This window comes from Loxodonta africana, chromosome 12 (genome assembly GCF_030014295.1).
Source record: "Loxodonta africana isolate mLoxAfr1 chromosome 12, mLoxAfr1.hap2, whole genome shotgun sequence".
Classification (NCBI taxonomy): Eukaryota; Metazoa; Chordata; class Mammalia; order Proboscidea; family Elephantidae; genus Loxodonta; species Loxodonta africana.
In genome coordinates, this window is record NC_087353.1 from 93376529 (window position 1) to 93396322 (window position 19794).

Consider the following 19794-nt stretch of genomic DNA (forward strand, 5'->3'; position numbering starts at 1 on the left):
AATTCAATCCATAACAACGTTCACAGGGCAAATGGTTAGGACTGCTGCTGGAGGGGGGTGTGACATCAGCTGGAGGCGGAGCTGGGAAACCAGTGAGGAGACAGGTATCAACCAGGCTGGATGAGGGACTCGTGGTGGAGATGAAGAGAATAGTGGGTTTGAAGTGTACTTACAGATAAAGTTGGGAATCCAGGCTGAGTCTTGGGTTTCTAGCTTGAGGGACAGGTGGCTGATGGGGATGTCATTTACAGAGAAGGGGAAAAACCTCAGGGATTTGTCTTTAAAGCTTTACGTTGGGGAAATCCAGGTGGAGGTGTCCAGTAGCCCTGGCTACATGAGATAACCAGTAGCTGTCTAGTTGATTCTGACTCATGGCACCCCCACGTGTGTCAGAGTAGAAGTATGATCCATAGGGTTTTTTCAACAGCTGGTTTTTAGAAGTAGATTGCCAGGCTTATCTTCCATGGTGCCTTTCGGTGGACATGAACATCCAAACTTTTAGTTAGCAGCCAAGCGTGTTGTCTTAGTTATCCAGTACTGCTATAACAGAAATACCACAAGTGGATGGCTTTGACAAACAGAAATTTATTTTCTCACACTGTAGGAGGCTAGAAGTCTGAATTCAGGGTGCCAGTTCCAGGGGAAGGCTTTTTCTCTCTGTCTGCTCTGGAGGAAGGTCCTTGTCCCTTCTGGGCTTCTGCTCTTGTATGATCTTCAAGTGGCCTGGTATGTGTCTTTCCCCACGTCTACTCTGTTCCCTTGTTTAACCTCTTAAAAAGGTTTCGAAAAAGATTGACTCAAGACACACCCTATGCTAATCCTGCCCCATTAACATGGCAAAGATAACCCATTCCCAAATGTGAATATAATCATAGGCAGTAGAAGTTAGGAATTACAACATATGTTTTTGCAGATGAAATTTAATCCATAACTTGCATCAGCCATTTGCTTTACCCGGGGACTCCAGCTATATGAGATAAGGTGCTTTAACGAGGCTGGGCTGGAGATAACAATTTGGGGTTCACGTTCATGGGCCTCTGCGGTTCACGTTCATGGGCCTCTGCGGTGCTCATGGTGACTCCATGTGGCAGGTCACCTGGGTTTTCTACTTTCATATCACCACTGATGAAATGGAGACCTCTGGGGTGACAGTTATTTTAGGTCCTCCTTCCCACCTGTGGGCTCCCACCACCCCATCATCACAAACATTGCCTGACCCTCGCAGTCTACAGAGCCCTGAGCACTCCCCCCAACCCTGCATAGGGTGGCTAAGCACGGGGTTCGTCTTGTTTCTGGAGCTCATGGGCTCTCGGTCTTGGCCTCTCTGTCTTTCTGTTCTGCTGCTCATTTCCGTGAGCATGACATATCTTGGCTTACCATTACAAATATCTTAACAAATTTTTGTTTTGAGATAATTTCAAATTTATAGAAAAGTTGCAAGAATCGTTCTGAGAACTTCAGGATGCCCCCACCCAGCCATATTTTCTTTGTCTCTCTCTCCTTATCTCTAGCTAATCCTTGCTCACTCTCACTCACACTCTCTCTGTCTCACTCAACTGTCTCTCCAATTTCCAATCTGTCTCCTCTGTCTGTTTCTTCCTCCGTCTCTCTCTCTGTCTTTTTGTCTGCCTCTGTCCCTCCCTCTCTCTGTCACACACACACTGTCTCTCTAATCTTTCTCGTGTTCTGTCTCTCACACACATTCTCTCTAGTCTCTCACATACATTTTCTTTCTCTCTCTAATTTCTCTCACACACTCACAGGCAAACACAATTTCACAGCTCCTTACCCACCCTCGTGCCCCCGCTGTCAGACATGCCGGGGGCGGCAGGCGTCATCGGCCAAAACAGGACTAGAAGATGACATGTGATAAAAAGGGAGACATTCCTGTATGGGAGCTTCATTTCCCGTCAGCCGGCCAGCGTGGAAACTTTCAGTACCACTTCCAGCCCAGCACCTGGGTTTCGGACCAGCCCCTGCTGAGAGAGGAGGGTGCGAAGCCCTGGGCCCGTCACATCTGGCTAATTTTAGTATCCCAACGAGCCAGAAAGCCAACATCTCTCTCCTCTTCCTCCTCTGCCACCCCCTTCTCACTGCCTAGCCCAGCACAGCTGCGTTCCTCCCACGCAAGCCGGGCCCAGACTTCCTGCAACATGCCTGGGCGGGGGGGGGGGGGGGGGGGTGGGGAGACGCCGGGGTCCCCAGGGACCCAGGCCAGGCACTTCTGGAGACCAGAGGGCTTTGTGGGCACCAGGGGCAATTCAGGGAGTGAGGGGCACCAGGGGGACCCTCAGCCCGGCACCAAACCTCGCCGGGGCTGGAGGCAGCACAGGAGTGTCTGGTGATGGGACAAGGAGGGTCCCAGCCAACCCTGTATCCTGGTGTCTGTGGCCTGTCCCATGGCCCCCTCAGCACCCTGCAGCCCATCCTTGATCCTTCTTCACCACCCTCCTCCCAAGACCTGGAGACTTCAAAACAAAACAAATCCCAAAACCCATTGCTGTCAAGTCAATTCCACCTCACAGCGACCCCATGTGTTACAGAGTAGAACTGCTCCATAGGGTTTTCTTGGCTGTAATCTTTAGAATCGACTCGACGGCAGTGGGTGGGTTTTTGGTTTAATCTTTACAGAAGCTGAAGAAAATTAAAAGAAGTCCACGAGAGCCAAAGTATGACTGTGAGTATATTCCACCTGAACTTAGAGGCCAGCTCAAGAATAGATTTGATGCATTGAACACTAATGACCGAAGACCAGATGAGTTGTGGGATGACATCAAGGACATTATACGTGAAGAAAACAAAAGGTCATGAAAAAGACAAGAAAAAATAAAAGACCAAAATGGATGTCAGAAGAGACTCTAAAACTTACTCTTTAAGGTAGAGTAGCTAAAGCAAATGGAAGAAACGATAAAGTAAAAGAGCTGAACAGAAGACTTCAAAGGACAGCTTGAGAAGACAAAGTAAAGTATTATAATGAAATGAGCAAAGCCTTGAAGTTAGAAAACCAAAAGGGAAGGACATGCTTGGCATTTCTCGAGCTGAAAGAACTGAAGAAAAAACTCAAAGCCTCCAGTTGCAATACTGAAGAGTTACATGGCCAAGATATTGAATAACGTAGGAAGCATCAAAAGAAGATGGAAAGAATACATAGTCACTGTACCAAAAAGAATTGGTTGACATTCAACCATTTCAGGAAGTAGCATATGATCAAGAACGACGATACTGAAGGAAGAATAGTATTCAAGGAAGAAATCCAAGCTGCACTGAAGCCATTGGCGAAAAGCAAGGCTCCAAGAATTGATGAGACGTTTCAACAAACGGAAGCAGAGCTAGAAATACTCACTTGTCTATGCCAAGAAATTTGGAAGACAGCTACCTGGTCAACTGACTGGAAGAGATCCTTATTCATGCCCATTCCAAAGAAAGGTGACCTGTCAGAACGTGGAAATTACTGAACAATATCATTAAAATCACACACAAGTAAAATTTTGCTGAAGATCATTCAAAAAACTGTTGCAGCAATACATCAACAGGGAACTGCCAGAAATTCAGGCTGGATTCAGAAGAGGATGTGGAATGAGGGCTATCATTGCTGATGTCAGATGCATCTTGGCTGAAAGCAGAGAATACCAGAAAGATGTTTACCCGTGTTTTATTGACTAGGCAAAGGCATTCGACTGTGTGGATCATAACAAATTATGGATAATGTCGAGAAAAATGGGAATTCCAGAACACTTAATTGTGCTCATAAGGAACCTGTGCATGGATCAAGATGCAGTCATTTGAAGAAAAGAAGGGGATACTGAGTGGTTTAAATCATGAAGGGTGTGCATCAGGGTTGTATCCTTTCACCATACCTATTCAGTCTGTATGCTGAGCAAATAATCCGAGAAACTGGACTATATGAAGAAGAACGGGGCATCAGGATTATAGGAAGACTCATTAACAACCTGTGATATGCAGATGACACAACCTTGCTTGCTGAAAGTGAAGAGGACTTGAAGTACTTACTGATGAAGATCAAAGACTACAGCCTTCAGCATGGATTGCACCTCAACATAAAGAAAACAAAAATCCTCACAATTGGACCAATAAGCAAGATCATAAAAAACGGAGAAAATATTGAACTTGTCAAGGATTTCATTTTACTTGGATCCACAATCAAGGCCCATGGAAGCAGCAGTCGAGAAATCAAATGACGTATTGCGGTGGGCAAATCGGCTGCAAAAGACCTCTTGAAAGTGTTAAAAAGCAAAGCTATCACTTTGAGGACTAAGATGCGCCTGACCCAAACCATGGTATTTTCCATCTCCTCATATGCATTCAAAAGCAGGTCAATGAATAAGGAAGACCGAAAAAGAACTGATGCCTTTGAATTACGATATTGACTAAGAATATTGAATATACCGTGGACTGCTGGAAGAATGAACAAATCTGTCTTGGAAGAAGTACAGCCAGAGTGCTCCTTAGAAGCGAGGATGGCGAGACTTTGTCCCATGTACTTTGGGCATGTTATCAGGAGGGACCAGTCCCTGGTGAAGGACATCATGCTTGGTAGAGGGTCAGCAAAAAAGAAGACCCTCGACAAGATAAACTGACACGGTGGCTGCAACAACGGACTCAAACACAGCAACAATTGTGAGGATGGTGCAGGACCAGGCAGTGTTTCATTCGGTTGCACACAGGGTCACTGTGAGTTGGAACAACTCGATGGTACCTAACGACAACAACAATCTTTACAGAAACAGAGCACTGGGCCTTTCTTCTGCAGCAGTGCTGGGTGGGATCGAACCGCCGACCTTAGTAGTGGAGGGCAAACAGCCTGCATCAGCCAGGGACACCCTAGTCTTCCTGAATTATATCCACCTCGCACCCCAGCGGGTAGCAGAGTCACATAAGAGCCCAATGAGAGGGAGCGGTGAGCACAGCACGGGAATTCTAGCCTTTACATCTCGGCTCTACCCTTCCCAGCTGTGAGGCCCCTCCGTGCCTCAGTTTCCCCATCTGTAAAACGAGGGTGTTAATCGCTACTGGAATAGACGAGTGCCAGGTTGGGAAACACCTGCCTGAGCAGTAGGTGTGATGTTCTCTCTCGGGGGAGTTGTCGTTGTTAGTTGCCAGAGTCGATTCCAACTTATGGTGGCCCCACGGAACTGTGCTCCACAGGGTTTTCTTGGTTGTAATGTTTACAGAAGGAGCACTGGGTGGTGCAACAGTTAAGCACTCGGCTGCTTACCAAAAGGTTGGCGGTTTGAACCTACCCGTGGTTCCTCAGCAGACAGACATGGCAGTCTGCTTCTGCAAAGATTACAGCCTTGGAAACCCCATGGGACAGCTCTACTCTGTCCTATAGAGGCACTATGAGATGGAATTGGCTCGACGACACAAAACAACGATCTTCCTGGAAGCAGATTGCCAGGCCTGTCTTCCTTATCACTGCTGGATGAGTCGGAGTCGCCAACATTTAGGTTAGCAGTTGGGAGGGTCTTCTCCAAGCTCAGAAACCCCAGAAGCCCCCCGGCACAGAAGTGGCAAGCACCTGTCCCACGAACCTCCAGCAGCTGCCCAGAGGTGCACACGAATAAATAACTGTGATGGAATGTGATGGGAAATCAATGAGAACAAAAGAAGTGTTGTTTGTGCAGGGTTGTGGCTCCTCCAGCTCCATTGTGGCTGCTTTGATTAATCAGCAGAGATCTGATAACAAGAGACCAGGTGGAGCTCCAGGGCAGGGACGGGGAGCTGATGGGGCAGAGGCTCAAGGCCTGAGAGGAATGGAGGGTAGCCTTCAGGCCCCTGGCTTCACTGCAGATGGGGAAAGTGACCTCTGCTTTTGATTTGTTATTTTTTTTTTTTGTAAATGCATAAAAATTCAGTGAAGCTCTCAGATGAGGAGAAACGTTAGGTGTGAGCCAAGGAAAGGTCATCGAGGGAGCGAGCATCTTTGATCCTTCCCTGACCTTTCTCTCTATCTGAACTGCATCTCCATGGTGGCAACATGCACAGTTATTCCTCTGGGTCTGTCTTGGGTCCATTTTTTTTCTCCTCAGCAGGTTGGTCAGCTAAGGCTGAGGGGAGCCAGAGGGGCCGAGACCTGAGTCCCAGTCCCCAGGAGGGCCTCTTGGTGGGCACACCTGGGGAGCCTGGTGCAAATGGTTAAGCACTTGGCTGAAAGGTTGGAGGTTCAAGTCTACCCAGAGGCACCTCAGAAGAAAGTCCTGGCAATCTACTTCCATAAAACCAGCCACTGAAAACAGCGTGGAGCAGAGTTCTCCTCTGACACACACGGGGTCACCATGGCTAGGGGCTGGCTCCATGGCAACTGGTTAGTTATCGCCGCGGAGTCCCTAGGTGGTGCAAATGGTTCATGGGCTCCGCTGTTCAACAAAAGGTTGGCGGTTTGAGGGCACCCAGAGGCACCTCGGAAGAAAGGCCTGGTGATCTACTTCCAAAAATTCAGCCATTGAAAACCCCACGGAGTGCAAATCTACTCTGGCACACACGGGGTTGTTGTGAGTTGGAGTTGACTTGATGGCAACTGGTTTAGGGACACTGAGGCACTGGGAGGGGCCATGCGCTGGCCAAGGCCGCCCAGCTGGAAGTACTTATTAAATAGTCTCAAGAATCAGTTATGTGTCAGGCATGGGACCTGAGGGGTGGACAAGGCAGGCACACTCTCCACCCTTGTAAAGAAGCTCAAGGTTAAGAGGACAAGTCAGACAATCAAGAAAGTCATTACAATGTGGGTGACGGGCGGTGACAAGGCGTGTACCTCAGCCAAGCATCAGGGAAACTCCCTCTCCCCCCAGAGGAGGTGACACTCCAGCTGACATCTAAAGGACGAGTAGGAGCTAACCAGGCAAAGAGTGAAGGGAACAGTGTGTCAGAGGAGTGGAACAGCATGTGTGAAGGCCCAGAACCAGAAGAAAGGCAAGAGGGCTGGTGTCCTTGGGTGTGGCATGTGAGGGGGAGATGGGGGTGGCTGGGCAGAACAGGGGAGGGCCTGGTACCACCAGATGTTGAACTTTATTCCAGGGACACTGAGGACCATTGAAGAGTCTTGAAGAGGGGAATGGCTAGTACTTTGGGAATTTCCCACTGGCCAAGTGGAGGGATCAAGGTGCAGAGAGGCTGGGGGGAGTGTCCCAGTCATCCAGTGTGGGGCCATGTCAGCCTGGACCAGGGTGGAGGCCTGGAAGTGGGGAGGAGTAAGCGGTTGCAAGAGACAGTTAAGAGTTTCATCAACAGGATGAGGTGGGGGGATGTGTGTCTTTGTGTGTGTGTACACATGCATACATGTGAAAGAGACAGAGAGGAGAGGGAGAGATAGAGAAAGAGAGGGATGGAGAAAGACAGAGACGGAGAGAGAAAGGGAGAGCTATGGAGACAGATGGAGAAAGAGAACGATGGAGAGATGGGAGAGAGAGAGAGATGGATCCACACACACAGATGGAGAGAGGGTGAGTGTCAGTGGTACCCAGGTTTCTGGCTCAGTGACCAAGTTTAGGGGTGAGGAGGTGGGGGAGGCAGGTTCTGTGGGGTCCGGGGCTGAGCTCTGTTTTAGACCTGTGTAGACTCCTGTCACTCACGGGGTGAGAACGGGGATGCAGTTCCACCTGCAGTCCTGTCTGTATCTGGCTGCGGTGCGGAGGGGCGGGGTCCCAGCACCAAACTTCCTCCCAGCATCCCGGGGTGGTACCACAGTTAACGAAACCACGTGCTCTACTTGTCAGCAAGGAGGAGCTCAGAGGGTAACCAAGGCGCAAGGGCAGCAGCAGGGGAGTCTGCCTTACACCCACCAACGGCCCCCGTGGGTCACAGGGGCCACAGTGTTAGAAAAGCCCCAAACCAGAGACTCAAGCAGGTTCCGGGCAGCAGCTATAGAAATCCCCAGTATGTACTTGCCGCTCCATGGAGGGCAATTTGGCAACATGCAAGAACACGATAAATGCATAACCCCTCTCATGGGAGTTGATCCTACTACCTGGATGCCTACCAGGGGGAAAACGATCCATGGACAAGTGATTCCCCGAAACCACCCCGCTGTTCGTTAACAAGGAGCTGGCTAAGAAATTACCGGATCTCCAAACAGCGGAGTCCCTGGGTGGTGCAAACAGTTAACATTCTCAGCTGTTAACAAAAGGTGGGAGGGTTAGAGTCCACCTAGCGGTGCCTCAGAAGAGAGGCCTGGTGATCTACTTCTGAGAAATCAGCCATTGAAAACCCCACGGAACACAGTTCTACTCTGACACACACGAGGTCACCATGAGGTGGAGTTGACTCAAAGGCAGCTGGCAGAATAAACAGTGGGATGCGCTATGCCTGTCACAAGGAACGAAAGCCCTGTATGTTCTGATAAGGAAAGGTCTCCAAACGAAACATTTTAAGTTCAAAAACAAAACAAAATAAGACACAGAGCAGTAAGCTTCATACGCTATGTTTTTTATCTTAAAGGAGACAATGCAAATACATATTGGTAGGTGTTTGTATGTGCATGAAGAAACTCTAGAAGGTCCCCATGAAAAAGTGGTTTCCTGTGTGTGAGAGGGGGCATGGTGACAGGGGTAGAAGTGAGAAATTCTTTTTATTGTGGTAAAAGACACACAACAAAGAATTTGCCGTTGTAACCATTTTTAAGTGTACAATTCAGTGGATCCATTGCACTCACCGTGAGGTGCGACCATCACTGCTATCTGTTGCCAAAAGTGTTTCATCACCCCAAACAGAAACCCAGAACCCCTTCAGCAACAGCCCCCTCCCCCAGTCCCTGGTAACCCCTCATCAACTTTGCTCTCTATGCATTTGCCTATTCTAGATATTTTCATAGAAGAGGGGTCATACACTGTTTGTCTTTTTGTGTCTGGCTTCTTTCACTCAGAGTAATGTTTTCAAGGTTCACCCATGTTGTAGCAGAGATCAGAAGTTCATTACTCCCTTGCATGGATGGACGGCATTGTGTTCATCCATCATCTGTTGATGGACACTTGGGTTACGTTCACCTTGGCTATTGTGAATCGTGCTGCAGTGAACGCTGGTGTACAAATATCTGTTTGAGTCCCTGATTCCAAGTCTGGTGGCACAGTGGTTAACAGCTCGGCTGCTAACCAAAAGGTTGGCAGTTCGAATTCACCAGCCACTCCTTGGAAGCCCTATGAGGCAGTTCTATTCTGTCCTGTAGGTTTGCTATGAGTCAGAATCAACTTGATGGCAGCGGGTTTGATTTTTTTTTTTTTTGTATACATACAGGTGAAAATTTTTAATGTATAGCTTTTTACAACGTGTGATTTATTGTTTGATCTATTATGAATGGACACAAGATTCCAAATAAACAACAGAGACTAACACCACAACTGCGGTGAAACCTCTCCCTCCCTGAGGTGCCCCCTTCCTTGCGGTTGTTGCTCCCGCAGAATCTGTGGATGGAAGGGTGAGTGTTCCCTTCCAGAAGCTGGTCTGAGAGACAGCAGGCTGGACACTGCCCCACCTTCCCTGGCTGCCTGGGGACAGACCCGTGCAGCTGTCTTACACTGTGGCCTCCTTCAATCAGAGGACAACCCCAAAACTAAACCAAACCCACTGTCGTCGAGTTGAGTCCGACCCATAAGGACGCTACAGGACAGACTAGAACTGTCCCATAGTGTTTCCAAGGCTGAAATCTTCGTGGAAGCAGACTGCCACATCTTTCTTCCACAGCGGAGAGCTCCAGGGGGTCAAAATTGCCCTCAGGGTCTCTCTCTCCCTTTCCCCATGGACCCACAGCTGGATTACCCCAGAGGGAACACCTGGGGGAGGGGGGCAGCAAGAAGAGCTGCCAGGAGCGAGGGAGCTGGGCCAGCCTGGGGAGGCACTTCCTGTTGTTGTCAATGTGGGATCCTGGGGTTGAATTTGAAACTCAAATTACCAGGCTTAGCTTCAGCTAGAGCTTACCCTTTCCTTCCGGGGAGTCTCTTACTCCTGGCCCTCTTAGCACAGGAGTAAAGCATCCTTCTCTTTGTGCCCTGGGAAGGAACCCCGAAAGACTCCCCTCAACGTGGTGGAACTGAAGAAAGCAAGCAGAGGGTGGTCTGCAGAAAATACACCCCAGATTTCCAGCAGAAATGAGTTGGCAAATTATGAGACTTGGAGCTGGAGAGGTGGATTCAAATCCTGGTTCCCTGAGCTTCAGTTTCCTCATCTGTAGAGAAGGTATCAGCACCAGCCCTTCCCACCTCTCCAGGTTGACTGCACTCATCATACCTGTGCCAAGCGCACCAACCATTCTCCCAAATTGTCGAGGGTGGGGCGAGGGTGTGGGGGAGGGGGTGGTTGCAGACACTGCCAGAATCCGAGTCTACTCAGATTTAGCGGGGTAGCCGAGGATACCCTGTTTGTAAAGTAGCAGTTGTTGTGTGCCGTTGAGTCAATTCTGACTCGTAGTGACCACACAAGACAGAGTATAACTGCCTTGTAGAGTTTCCTAGGCTATAATCTTTATGGGAGCGGATTACCAGGTCTTTCCTACTGCAGAGCCACTGGTGGGTTTGAACTGCCAACCTTTTGGTTAGCAGCCGAGCACTTAACTGTTGTACCACCAGGGCTCCTGGTAAAATAGACAGCCATCAAAAATGAGGGAAATCCTCAACGAGATGGATTGGCACAATAGCCACAACAATGAGCTGAAACATACCAACAACCATGAAGATGGCACAGGGCTGGGCAACACTTTGTTCTGTTGTGCACGGGGTCACCGTGAGTCGGTGACAACAACTGCAAAACACCATCATATGTGTTAACTTACAACCACTTACTTCTATTAAACAGATGAGGCAGCCGAGGCTCAGAGAGGTCAAGCTACTTGCCTGGGTCACACAGCAAGGCCGCGGTTTGTCCAGGCTTGGAGCCTCGGCCTGGCTAACTTAGAGTCCAGTGCTTTCTTCACTGCACTGCTGTTCTGGGTGTCCATTGCTGTGCAACAAATGACCCTCACCTTAATCGCCTAAAACAACCACGATTTTATTGTATCTCATGATTTCGTGGATTGAGAATTTGGGCAGGGCTCTGCTGGGCTGTCTGCTCCACACAGTGTCAACTGGAGTCACCTAATGGTTCTCAGCTTGTGGACAGGCGAGTCTGCAGAGTCCAAGATGGTTTCCTTCACATGCCTGCTGCCTTGGTGGGGATGGCTGGAGAGCTGGGCTCAGCTGGGCCCTTCCCTTTTCCACATAGTCTCAGGGACTCTCCACATAGCTTCTCCATTTGCTTATCTGGTGACTCGGGGCTTCAGGAGACCAAGGTGGGAGCTGCCAGTCCCTTAAAGGTGGGTCTGGACCCCACGGAGCATCAACTCTGCTGTATTTCTTTGGGCTGAAGCCATCATTGGCTGCCCAGATTCAAGGGGGAAGGGAAGCAGACCCCCCAACTCTCTCTGGAGGGAGTGTCAAAGAATCTGTGGCCCTCTTTATCTGCCGCAACCCCACAAGGCCTTTCTTGGAGATTGTAGGGAGGAAGGTGGGTCTTACGTGATCCTTGAGAGTAAAAGATTATCAACAGGTCAGTGCCGATTTGGGCCCACGTGTGGACCTTTGTTGTTGGGTGCCATTAAGTTGATCCTGACTCATGGTGGCCCCATGTGACAGAACAGAACCACCTTGTAGGATATCCTGGGCTGTAATCTTTTTTAATTTTGTTGTTGTTGTTGAGAATATACACAGCACAACACACACAGATTCAACTGCCTAGGCTGTAATCTTTACTGGAGCAGACCGCGAGGTCTTTCTCCTGTGGAGTCACTGAGCGGGCTCGAACTGCCAACCTTTCCGTTAGCAGCCAAGTGCTTAATTGTTGTACCACCAGGGCTCTTTGCCCGTGGGGAATTCCCTTTACCACCTGTTACCGATTGAATTATGTCCCCCCAAAAGACATGTTGAAGTCCTAACCCCAGTACGCATGAATGCGAATTTGTTTGGAAATAGGGTCTTTGGAGATGTTATCAGTTAACATGAGGCCACACCGAAGTAGGGTGGATCCTGATCCCATCTGAGTGGTGTTCTATGAAAAAGGAGAAGAGACACAGGGACAGACAGAGGGAAGATGGCCATGTGAAGATGAAAGTAGAGATTGTAATGATACATCTATAAGCCAAGGAGTACCAAGAATTGCTGGCAACCACCAGAAGCTAGGAGAGAAGCCTGAAACAGATGCTCACTCAGAGCCTTGTGGGAGTCAACACAGCTGACACCCTGATCTCTGACTCCCAGCCTCCGGAGCTGTGAGAGAATGAACTTCTTTTGTTATGGCTACCCCAGGACACTCACACAACCTCCCTTGGACTCTGTCTACCATGACTATCATGGGGGACCTCCAGGAAACAGGTTGGGGGTTGAGGAACCCAGGCACATAACCTACTTTCTCTTGGGGCCCAATCAATATCACCCTAAAGGCTTGGAAACTGGAAGGGCAGGGTTTTGGGCCTGCAGAGCATTCTGGGTAATCAAAGGGACAGGGGTGGGGGCTAAGGATCGTTCTCCCTAGTGGCCAGCCCTGACATCCTTGTTGACTTTGGCAGAATTGCCAAAGGAAAATCCAAGAGAGGGAGAGGGCTGGCTGGGGAGTGGGCTGCTGGCCCAGATAAAAGCATTTCCAGAAAATGAGGCCAGAAGATGCAGTGGCTTTTGAAGGCAGCAGATGTTGGGTGGTATCAGGGCTCCTGTCTCCCCCAGAAAGAGCTCCTTTCCCAGTGATGTGGACTGATGAGGTGAAACACCTGGGTCAGCTGGGGTAGCCATTGTGAGCAGGCCACCTTGCTCCCTGAGAGGAAAACCTCGTCCTCTCAGCCTGAGTATCCTGTAAGCCTGGGTCCAAACCAGCCACTGCCCCGGATGCCAGAGGCCACCCCCCAGGCGCTGGGAGGGTAGAAGACAGATGTGACAAATGCTACCAGGCTCCAAACAGCACCTCTGAATTGGAAAGTCCCAGGAGAACCTGCAGCCTGCAAATCAGCCAGACTTGGGTGGAGTTTCTGCTTACAAGCTGTGTGACCTCAACCAGGTGGCTTAACCTCTCTGAGCCCCAGCTTTCTCCTGAATAAAATGAAGGAGTGTTTTGGGACCAGTGAGCGAAACAGCATGCACAAAGTGCTTGGCACAGTGCAGGAGCTCAAGAAATAGTTATTCATATTTGCTAAGGCCCAGAGCAATGGTTTTTTTTAGAGCAATGGTTTTTTTTAGAGTAATGGTTCTGGATCTTTTCGAGATTACAGGACACGCTGGGAATTGGACAGAGGATAGACTTTCTGCCTAGAGAAGTGTACGTCTCTACAGACAAAAGGCAGTTTGCCCACAAGCCTGGGAAGGGGGGTGCACACCCCGCAGTGGCTCTGAGCTGCATGGCCGGCACCCTGCGAGGGAACCAGGCACTGCCCACTGGCCGTATTGGTCTGGCACAGCCTCCTGCCTGTGGCCTTGGTCCCAGGGCCCCTGGCATGGGCAGGAGACCCTGCTGAGTCTCTGGGCAGCTGCCCTGAGCCCTGGGCTGGCTTCCAAGTCAAAACTGGGCTTGCAGCTTGTGTGATAACTGAGCTGTAGCGAGATTCTGTGGGAGCTCTGAGCAGCAACCCCCCGCCCCCAGACCCTCTCTCTTTCCCAGGTAAACACAGCGCCTGCCCCTTCCTGGGCTGCCAGCAGTCCGACAAAGAGAAGCCCAGAGCCTCAGCGGATGATGCTGGGGGTCTCCTTTGAAACATGCATGTAGACAAACCCTTGGGGGCCAAACCCCAGGCCCCATTTCATTCAAGGAGCCACCAGAACGGAGAACCTCATCCTGACACTAACCCTCCCCTCCTCCCAGCCACTAGATGAACGTATATACCACTCCCAGCTCTGCATCCTGGAGCCAGCTAAAACGAACCTGAAAAACCGTACTAAACCAAACCACAAACTCTTCTCAAGTTTCTCCATTCACAAGTGTGGCCTATTTTCATCTCTCCCTCCACCCCCAAATGATATGTAAGCTTGTACAACGGCCCAAGAAGTCAGGAATTAAATACATAAAAACAATAAATCAGCCTGCTTTGTACTTTGGGCCTTTTTTTCCCCCAGGCATGTCTATCACCTCTGCACTAAGTGCTTTATGGGAAAACAGAGTTTCTAAGTGTAAACGGGACTGCTGTGGCTTGGGGAAATTTACTGTTTGACTAAAGGCGTTAACAAGAAGAGTGCAGATCCTCCTGTCCCCTTGTTTCCTGGAAACCCTGGTGGCGTGGTGGTTAAGAGCTACAGCTGCTAACCAAAAGGTCAGCAGTTTGAATCCATCAGGCACTGGGTTTCCTGGTGCGGAGGTTTATCGGCCTTGAATCACTGCAGCTGGACCTCCCTAATCATGGCCTTGACAGACCCAACGTGTCCACTTGTTTATGGGGTGAGTTTGGGAAACAAGGCATTACTGACTGGCTCTTGCAATATATCTTGGTGTCCTGGGATGGCCATAACAAGATACCCCAAAGTGGGAGGCTTGTAGGAACAGAAATTCATTCTGTCACAGTTCTGGAGGCTGGGAGTCTGAGATCAGGGTGTCAGGTGTGTTGACTCCCTCTGAGACTCTCTGTTCTGCCTCTCTCCTGGCTTCTAGTGGCTCCTGGTGTCCTTGGCTTGTGGCAGCATCACTCCAACCTCTGCCTCTTTCTTCGCATGGCCATCCTTCCTGTGTCTGTCTGTGTCTGTATCTTTTCTCTCTTTTATAAGGATACCACTCAGACTGGAGCCCTGGTGGCACAGTGGTTAAGTGTTCAGCTGCTTCCATAAAGATGACTGCCTTGCAAACCCTATGGGGAAGCTCTATTCTGTTCTACAGGGTTGCCGTGAGTCGGAATCAACCGAGTGGCAACAGGTAACTCAGATTGGATTAGGACCCACTCTCCTCCGGTATGACTGTATGTTAACTGATAACATCTTCAAAGACCCTATTTCCAAACAAGGTCACATTCGCAGGTACAGGGGTTAGGGCTTCAGCAGATGTTTTTAGGGAAGACAATTCAATCCAGAGGGATACTTTTTGTCTTGAAAGGCATCTCACTTGACAGCAAACTCAACTCCAACCCTGGAGGTGGGTCATGGCAATGGAGGAGAGACAGGGCACCCTCCTAGAACGTCCCTCCCCTCCTCTCTTCAAGCCTTCTGGGACTCCAAGTTGCTAACATGTCTTCTGAGGTGGAAACGTGAGAAGATGCTGAACAGTCCAGGGCTTGCCATCGTCTACCACAGCCCCTCACTTCACAGGCCACACAGCCTTGTTTTCTAGGATGAAAGATTAATATGGTTCTTCTACTAATAATTCATTTCTGGAAGATGTGGCAAGAATCTCAGAGAGGGTCGACTCACGCATGCCATGGTATTTGAAATCAGCAAGATAAGGGTTGCTTGTGTGTTACTGCTGCCCTGGAGTCAACTAGGACTTGTGGCGCCCCCACAGGTACCAGAGTAGAACTGTGCTCCATAGGGTTTTTGGTGGCTGATTTTCAGAAGTAGATTGCCAGGCCTTTCTTCCGAGGTACCTCTGGGTGAGTTCGAACCACCAACTTTTCGGCTAATAGTCCAGTGCTTAACCCTGTGTGCCACCCAGGGACTCCTATGTTGCTTGCATACTTGTTAGGAATTGCTCTAGGCTACAAGTAATAGACCTGAGATAACAGCAACTTAAAACTAAGATACAAATGTATTCCTGTCGCATGTTAAAGAAACCCAAGCAGCAGTTCTGAGCTGCAAGGTGTCATGTGGGACTCTGGCTCCTTCTGTCTTTTTGCTTCACCATCCTCTGCTCATAGTGCCCATCCTTAAGATCCAAATGGCTGCTGGAGTTCCAGCCATCATGTCTGCATCCCAGGTAGGAAACTGAAGGAAGGGCTGTTTGTTTCCTTTGACTCTACTGAAACCTCCCCTTATATTTCCTTTATTACCTTAGCTGCAAAGGATGCTGAAAATATGGTCTTTTTGCCACACACATAGTATTCCAGGCTAATATCAGGATTCTGTAAGAAAGGGAGGGTGGATATTGGGTTGTCAACTAGGAGCGGCTCCCACAGTGCCTGTGAGCAGAGAGACAGACCTGGGTTTCAGCCCAAACTCCCGAGTCTCTGAATCTGCAGTGTGGCATCTGCACAGGGCTTGGATGGCCTCGGTGGACAGCCCCGGCACATTTGCGTCACTTTTTTTTTTTTTTTTTTAAATTTTATTGTGCGTTAGGTGAAAGTTTACAGTGCGAATTAATTTCTCATTCAAAAATTTATACAAATTGTTTTGTGACATTGGTTGCTATCCCCACAATGTGTCAGCACTCTTCCCTTTTTCACTCTGGGTTTCCCATTTTCCTGTGTTTATTTGTCCACTTTTCCCATCCCTTCCTGCCTTCTTGTCTTTGCTTTCAGGCAGGTGTTGTCCATTTGGTCTCATATACTTAATTGAACTAAGAAGCACCTTATCGTTGGTTTTATAGGCCTGTGTAATCTTTGGCTGAAAGGTGGACTTTGGGAGTGGCTTCAGTTCTGCGTTAGCAGGGTGCCTGGGGGCTGTTGTTTCAGGAGTTCCTCCCGTCTCTGTCAGACCACTACGTCTGATTTTTTTTGTTGTTAATTTGGATTTTATTCTACATTTTTCTCCCACTCTGTCCAGGACCCTCTATTGTGATCCCCGTCAGAACCATTGGTGGTTGTAGCTGGGTACCATCTAGTTCTTCTGGGCCCAGGGTGGTGAAGACTGTGGTCCATTAGTCCTTTGGACCTATTTTCCTCGTATCTTTGGTTTTCTTCATTCTCCTTTGCTCCGGACAGGATGGGACCAATAGATGTATCTTAGATGGCTGCTCATGAGCACTTAAGACCCCAGACGCTACTCACCAAAGTACGATGTGGAATATCTTCCTTATGAACCATGTTATGCCTATTGACCTAGATGTTCCCTGAGACCCTGGTCCCTGGCCCTCAGCCCCTGTACTTGGTCCCTCAAAGTGTTTGGATGTGCCTAGGAAGCTTCTACGACTTTGCCATGGTCAAGTTGTGGTGATTTTCCCTTTATTGTGTGTTGTCTTTCCCTTCACCAACGTTACCACTTGCCTACTGTCTAGTTAGTGATTCCCTCCCCTCCCCGCATAGCCATCAAAAAATTTTTTTCTGTGTGTAACCTTTTCTTGGGTTTTATAATAGTGGTCTCATACAATATTTGTCCTTTTCTGACTGGCTTATTTCACTCAGCATAATGTCCTGTAGATTCAGCCATGTGGTGAGATGTTTTGGGTATTCATCGTTGCACTTTATTGTTGCATAATATTCCATTGTGTGTATGTACCCCAGTTTGTTTATCCCCCATCTGCTGATGGATACTTAGGTTGTTTCTATCTTTTTGCTATTGTGAATAGTGCTACAATGAACATGGGTGTCTATTTTGCATCACATTTTCGGGTCAAGGAGAAACACGACTCTGGAGCCCAGAGGGCCTCTGCTATCTGCTGGGGAAAGAGGCCTAGCTGACCTCCAGCCCCCGCTCCTGGGCAATGGAGAGCTTGATCCATCTGTCCGTTCCTGCTCTGGGGGTGACAGGAGGTTGTGCTGCAGGCCATTGCATGGGGGATGGAGAACAGTCTGGGGTAGGCAGGCACGGGTGGCTGCAGTGTGGGGAGTGAGGGGTGGCCTGGCATCAGGGGATGCAGGAGCACAAAGAGAAGACCATCCCAGTAGCTCCCGGAAGGATGGGCCCTTCCCAGGAGACTTGGTAATTGATTGCCTAAATCAGGACCTACCTCAGTCAAAGGGGGTACTGTTAGCAATGATGCCCCTGAAGCAGCTGTCAGCCAGGCTTCTCCTGGGGCCCTGGAATGCAGGTCTACCTGACCTTCCCCCTACTTCCCCCGAGCCTACTCTGGGCCTAAACTGAGCTTGCTGGGGTGGCTTCCCTGTTAGGAAGGTGGCAAGAGCAGAAACCCCTGCCAACTGTTAAACAAAATGGTAGAAAACCAAGGAATATGGATATTTAATGCAAGAAAAACAACAGCACAGCACACTGCCCCCACCCCCCAGACCTGTCCTGGCTGGGAATGTGCTTGTCGTGTAACTGAGAACTGGCAGTGTCCTGGCCTCTGGTCCAGGTGGCGCACCTTCCCCACACCTGTCCAGGTGGCGCACCCGCCCCACACCTGTCCAGGTGGCGCACCCGCCCCACACCTGTCCAGGTGGTATACCTGCCCCACACCTGTCCAGGTGGTGCACCTGTGCCATGCATTACATTCAACTGCTGTTCCAGCCTGAGAGGCGCCCACTGGCTGGGGGCTCTGGCTGGGCGTCCTCCGTCTGGCCCTGTCTCCCAGAGTATGCCAGCAGGGACCAATGACTCAGCCTAGGAGGCTGGGGGTGGAATCACGACTCCCTGCCCCTCCCCAGGTATGTCTGTCCCTACGGTGGCACCTGTCCCCAGGGGGTGGCTGCTCTAGGGCCACAGAACGCCCCACCCACAGCATTACATGGTGGGTAGACGTCCCTCGAGTCTGCGTGGACCCTCCTTGAGTCTGCATAGACCCAGGGTGCCATCGCCTCACAGCTGATCTTCGTCCACCCAGACAGTTTTGCGCTGCTCCTCGCCAATCTTGTCCTTGATGACTCGAAGCAGCTCCTCCACGCTGCCCCACATGTCGGCCTCCACCGTGGCGTACAGGCACGGCAGGGCCTCCAGCTCCTTCTCCTTCAGCCGGCACAGGCGCAGAAACTCCTCCTCCGTCTCTGGCCGGGGGAGAAGCTTCCTGCAGGCAGAGAAGGGACAGACGCATGTGGGCTTGGCCACCCCTGGGGAGCCTCGAGAAGGGACATGGCTGTGGCGCCCACTGCACGGCCACCACGGGCCAGGGGTCCTCCGCTGTCCTCTGGAGCTGCCCCAGCCACCCTGCTGATAGCTGCCGCACTTACCACCCTCCCCAGCTGTCTGCCTCTCCATGGCATCTCGCCATGCCTTCTAACACTGCACACTGCCTGGCGCACTTTGTTTATGATGGAAATTTTGGGAGGTGGGCTTCATTGGTTCATGGCTGGGTTCTCCAGCTCACTGAGCAGGGCTGGAAACTAACACGAGCTTGTAAACATTCGGAGAAGGAATGGAGTGGCCTGATCGCTGTTAGTCTCAGTTGCTCCAGCTGTGAAATGTGGTAATCATATTTATTTTGTGGCCATGTGCACGAGGAGGTGAGGGTTAGAGGTCGGGCCCCAAACTTAGGGTCATCCCTCGTTTCCTCTCTTTCTTCCAAATCCAGCCCTAACAGATTCTGCAGGCTTGCCCTTCAAGATGGATCTAGAATCAAGGTGTCTTTCTTGTCGCCTCCCAGACATGATTCTTATCCTAGCCCTGCATGGCTCTCACTGGGATGATTGTAAGCCCTTCTCAACACAGCATGAGAGGGAGCCTTTTAGGTCCTAAGTTAGATGAGGTCCACAAAAAAACCCTCCATGGCTGCCCATTGTTCAGATTAAGTGTCAAATTCTCACCATGGCTGTGATTTTGTAAATTGTATTCCTGGAAAAGTCATGTTCAAGTCCTACCCCCAGTACCTGTGAACGTGACCTTGTTTGGAAATAGGGTTTTTCTTCACAGCTGTGGTCAGTTAAGTCATATTGCAGTAGGGAGGGTGCTAGTCCTAATCCCTTCTGGGTGGTGTTTTATAAAGGGGAGTCAGACATGGAGACATAGGGCCACTGTGGCCCTACAAACAGCAAAAGTATGCTAGGGATTGCCAGCAGCCACCAGAAGCTGGGAGAGAGGCCTGGGACAGATTCTCCCTCAGAGCCTC

The 19794-nt window shown here is 49.9% G+C and overlaps 1 protein-coding gene across 8 annotated transcripts in view; it reads right to left on the reverse strand.

Moving 5' to 3' along the window:
* Positions 1-17864: 17864 nt before the first annotated feature.
* CARD11 (caspase recruitment domain family member 11) overlaps positions 17865-19794 on the reverse strand; it is a 135518-nt gene continuing 133588 nt past the window's right edge. For 6 of the 8 annotated variants that reach the window (XM_023555927.2, XM_064295979.1, XM_023555929.2 and 3 more), the window contains one exon: positions 17867-18756. In XM_023555927.2, the coding sequence (XP_023411695.2) occupies positions 18552-18756 (205 nt within the window). In that variant the 3' untranslated portion in view covers positions 17867-18551. Of the gene's footprint in view, positions 18757-19794 lie in introns of all 8 variants that reach the window. The other 2 variants (XM_003416501.3, XM_064295980.1) reach the window with 2 other exon arrangements.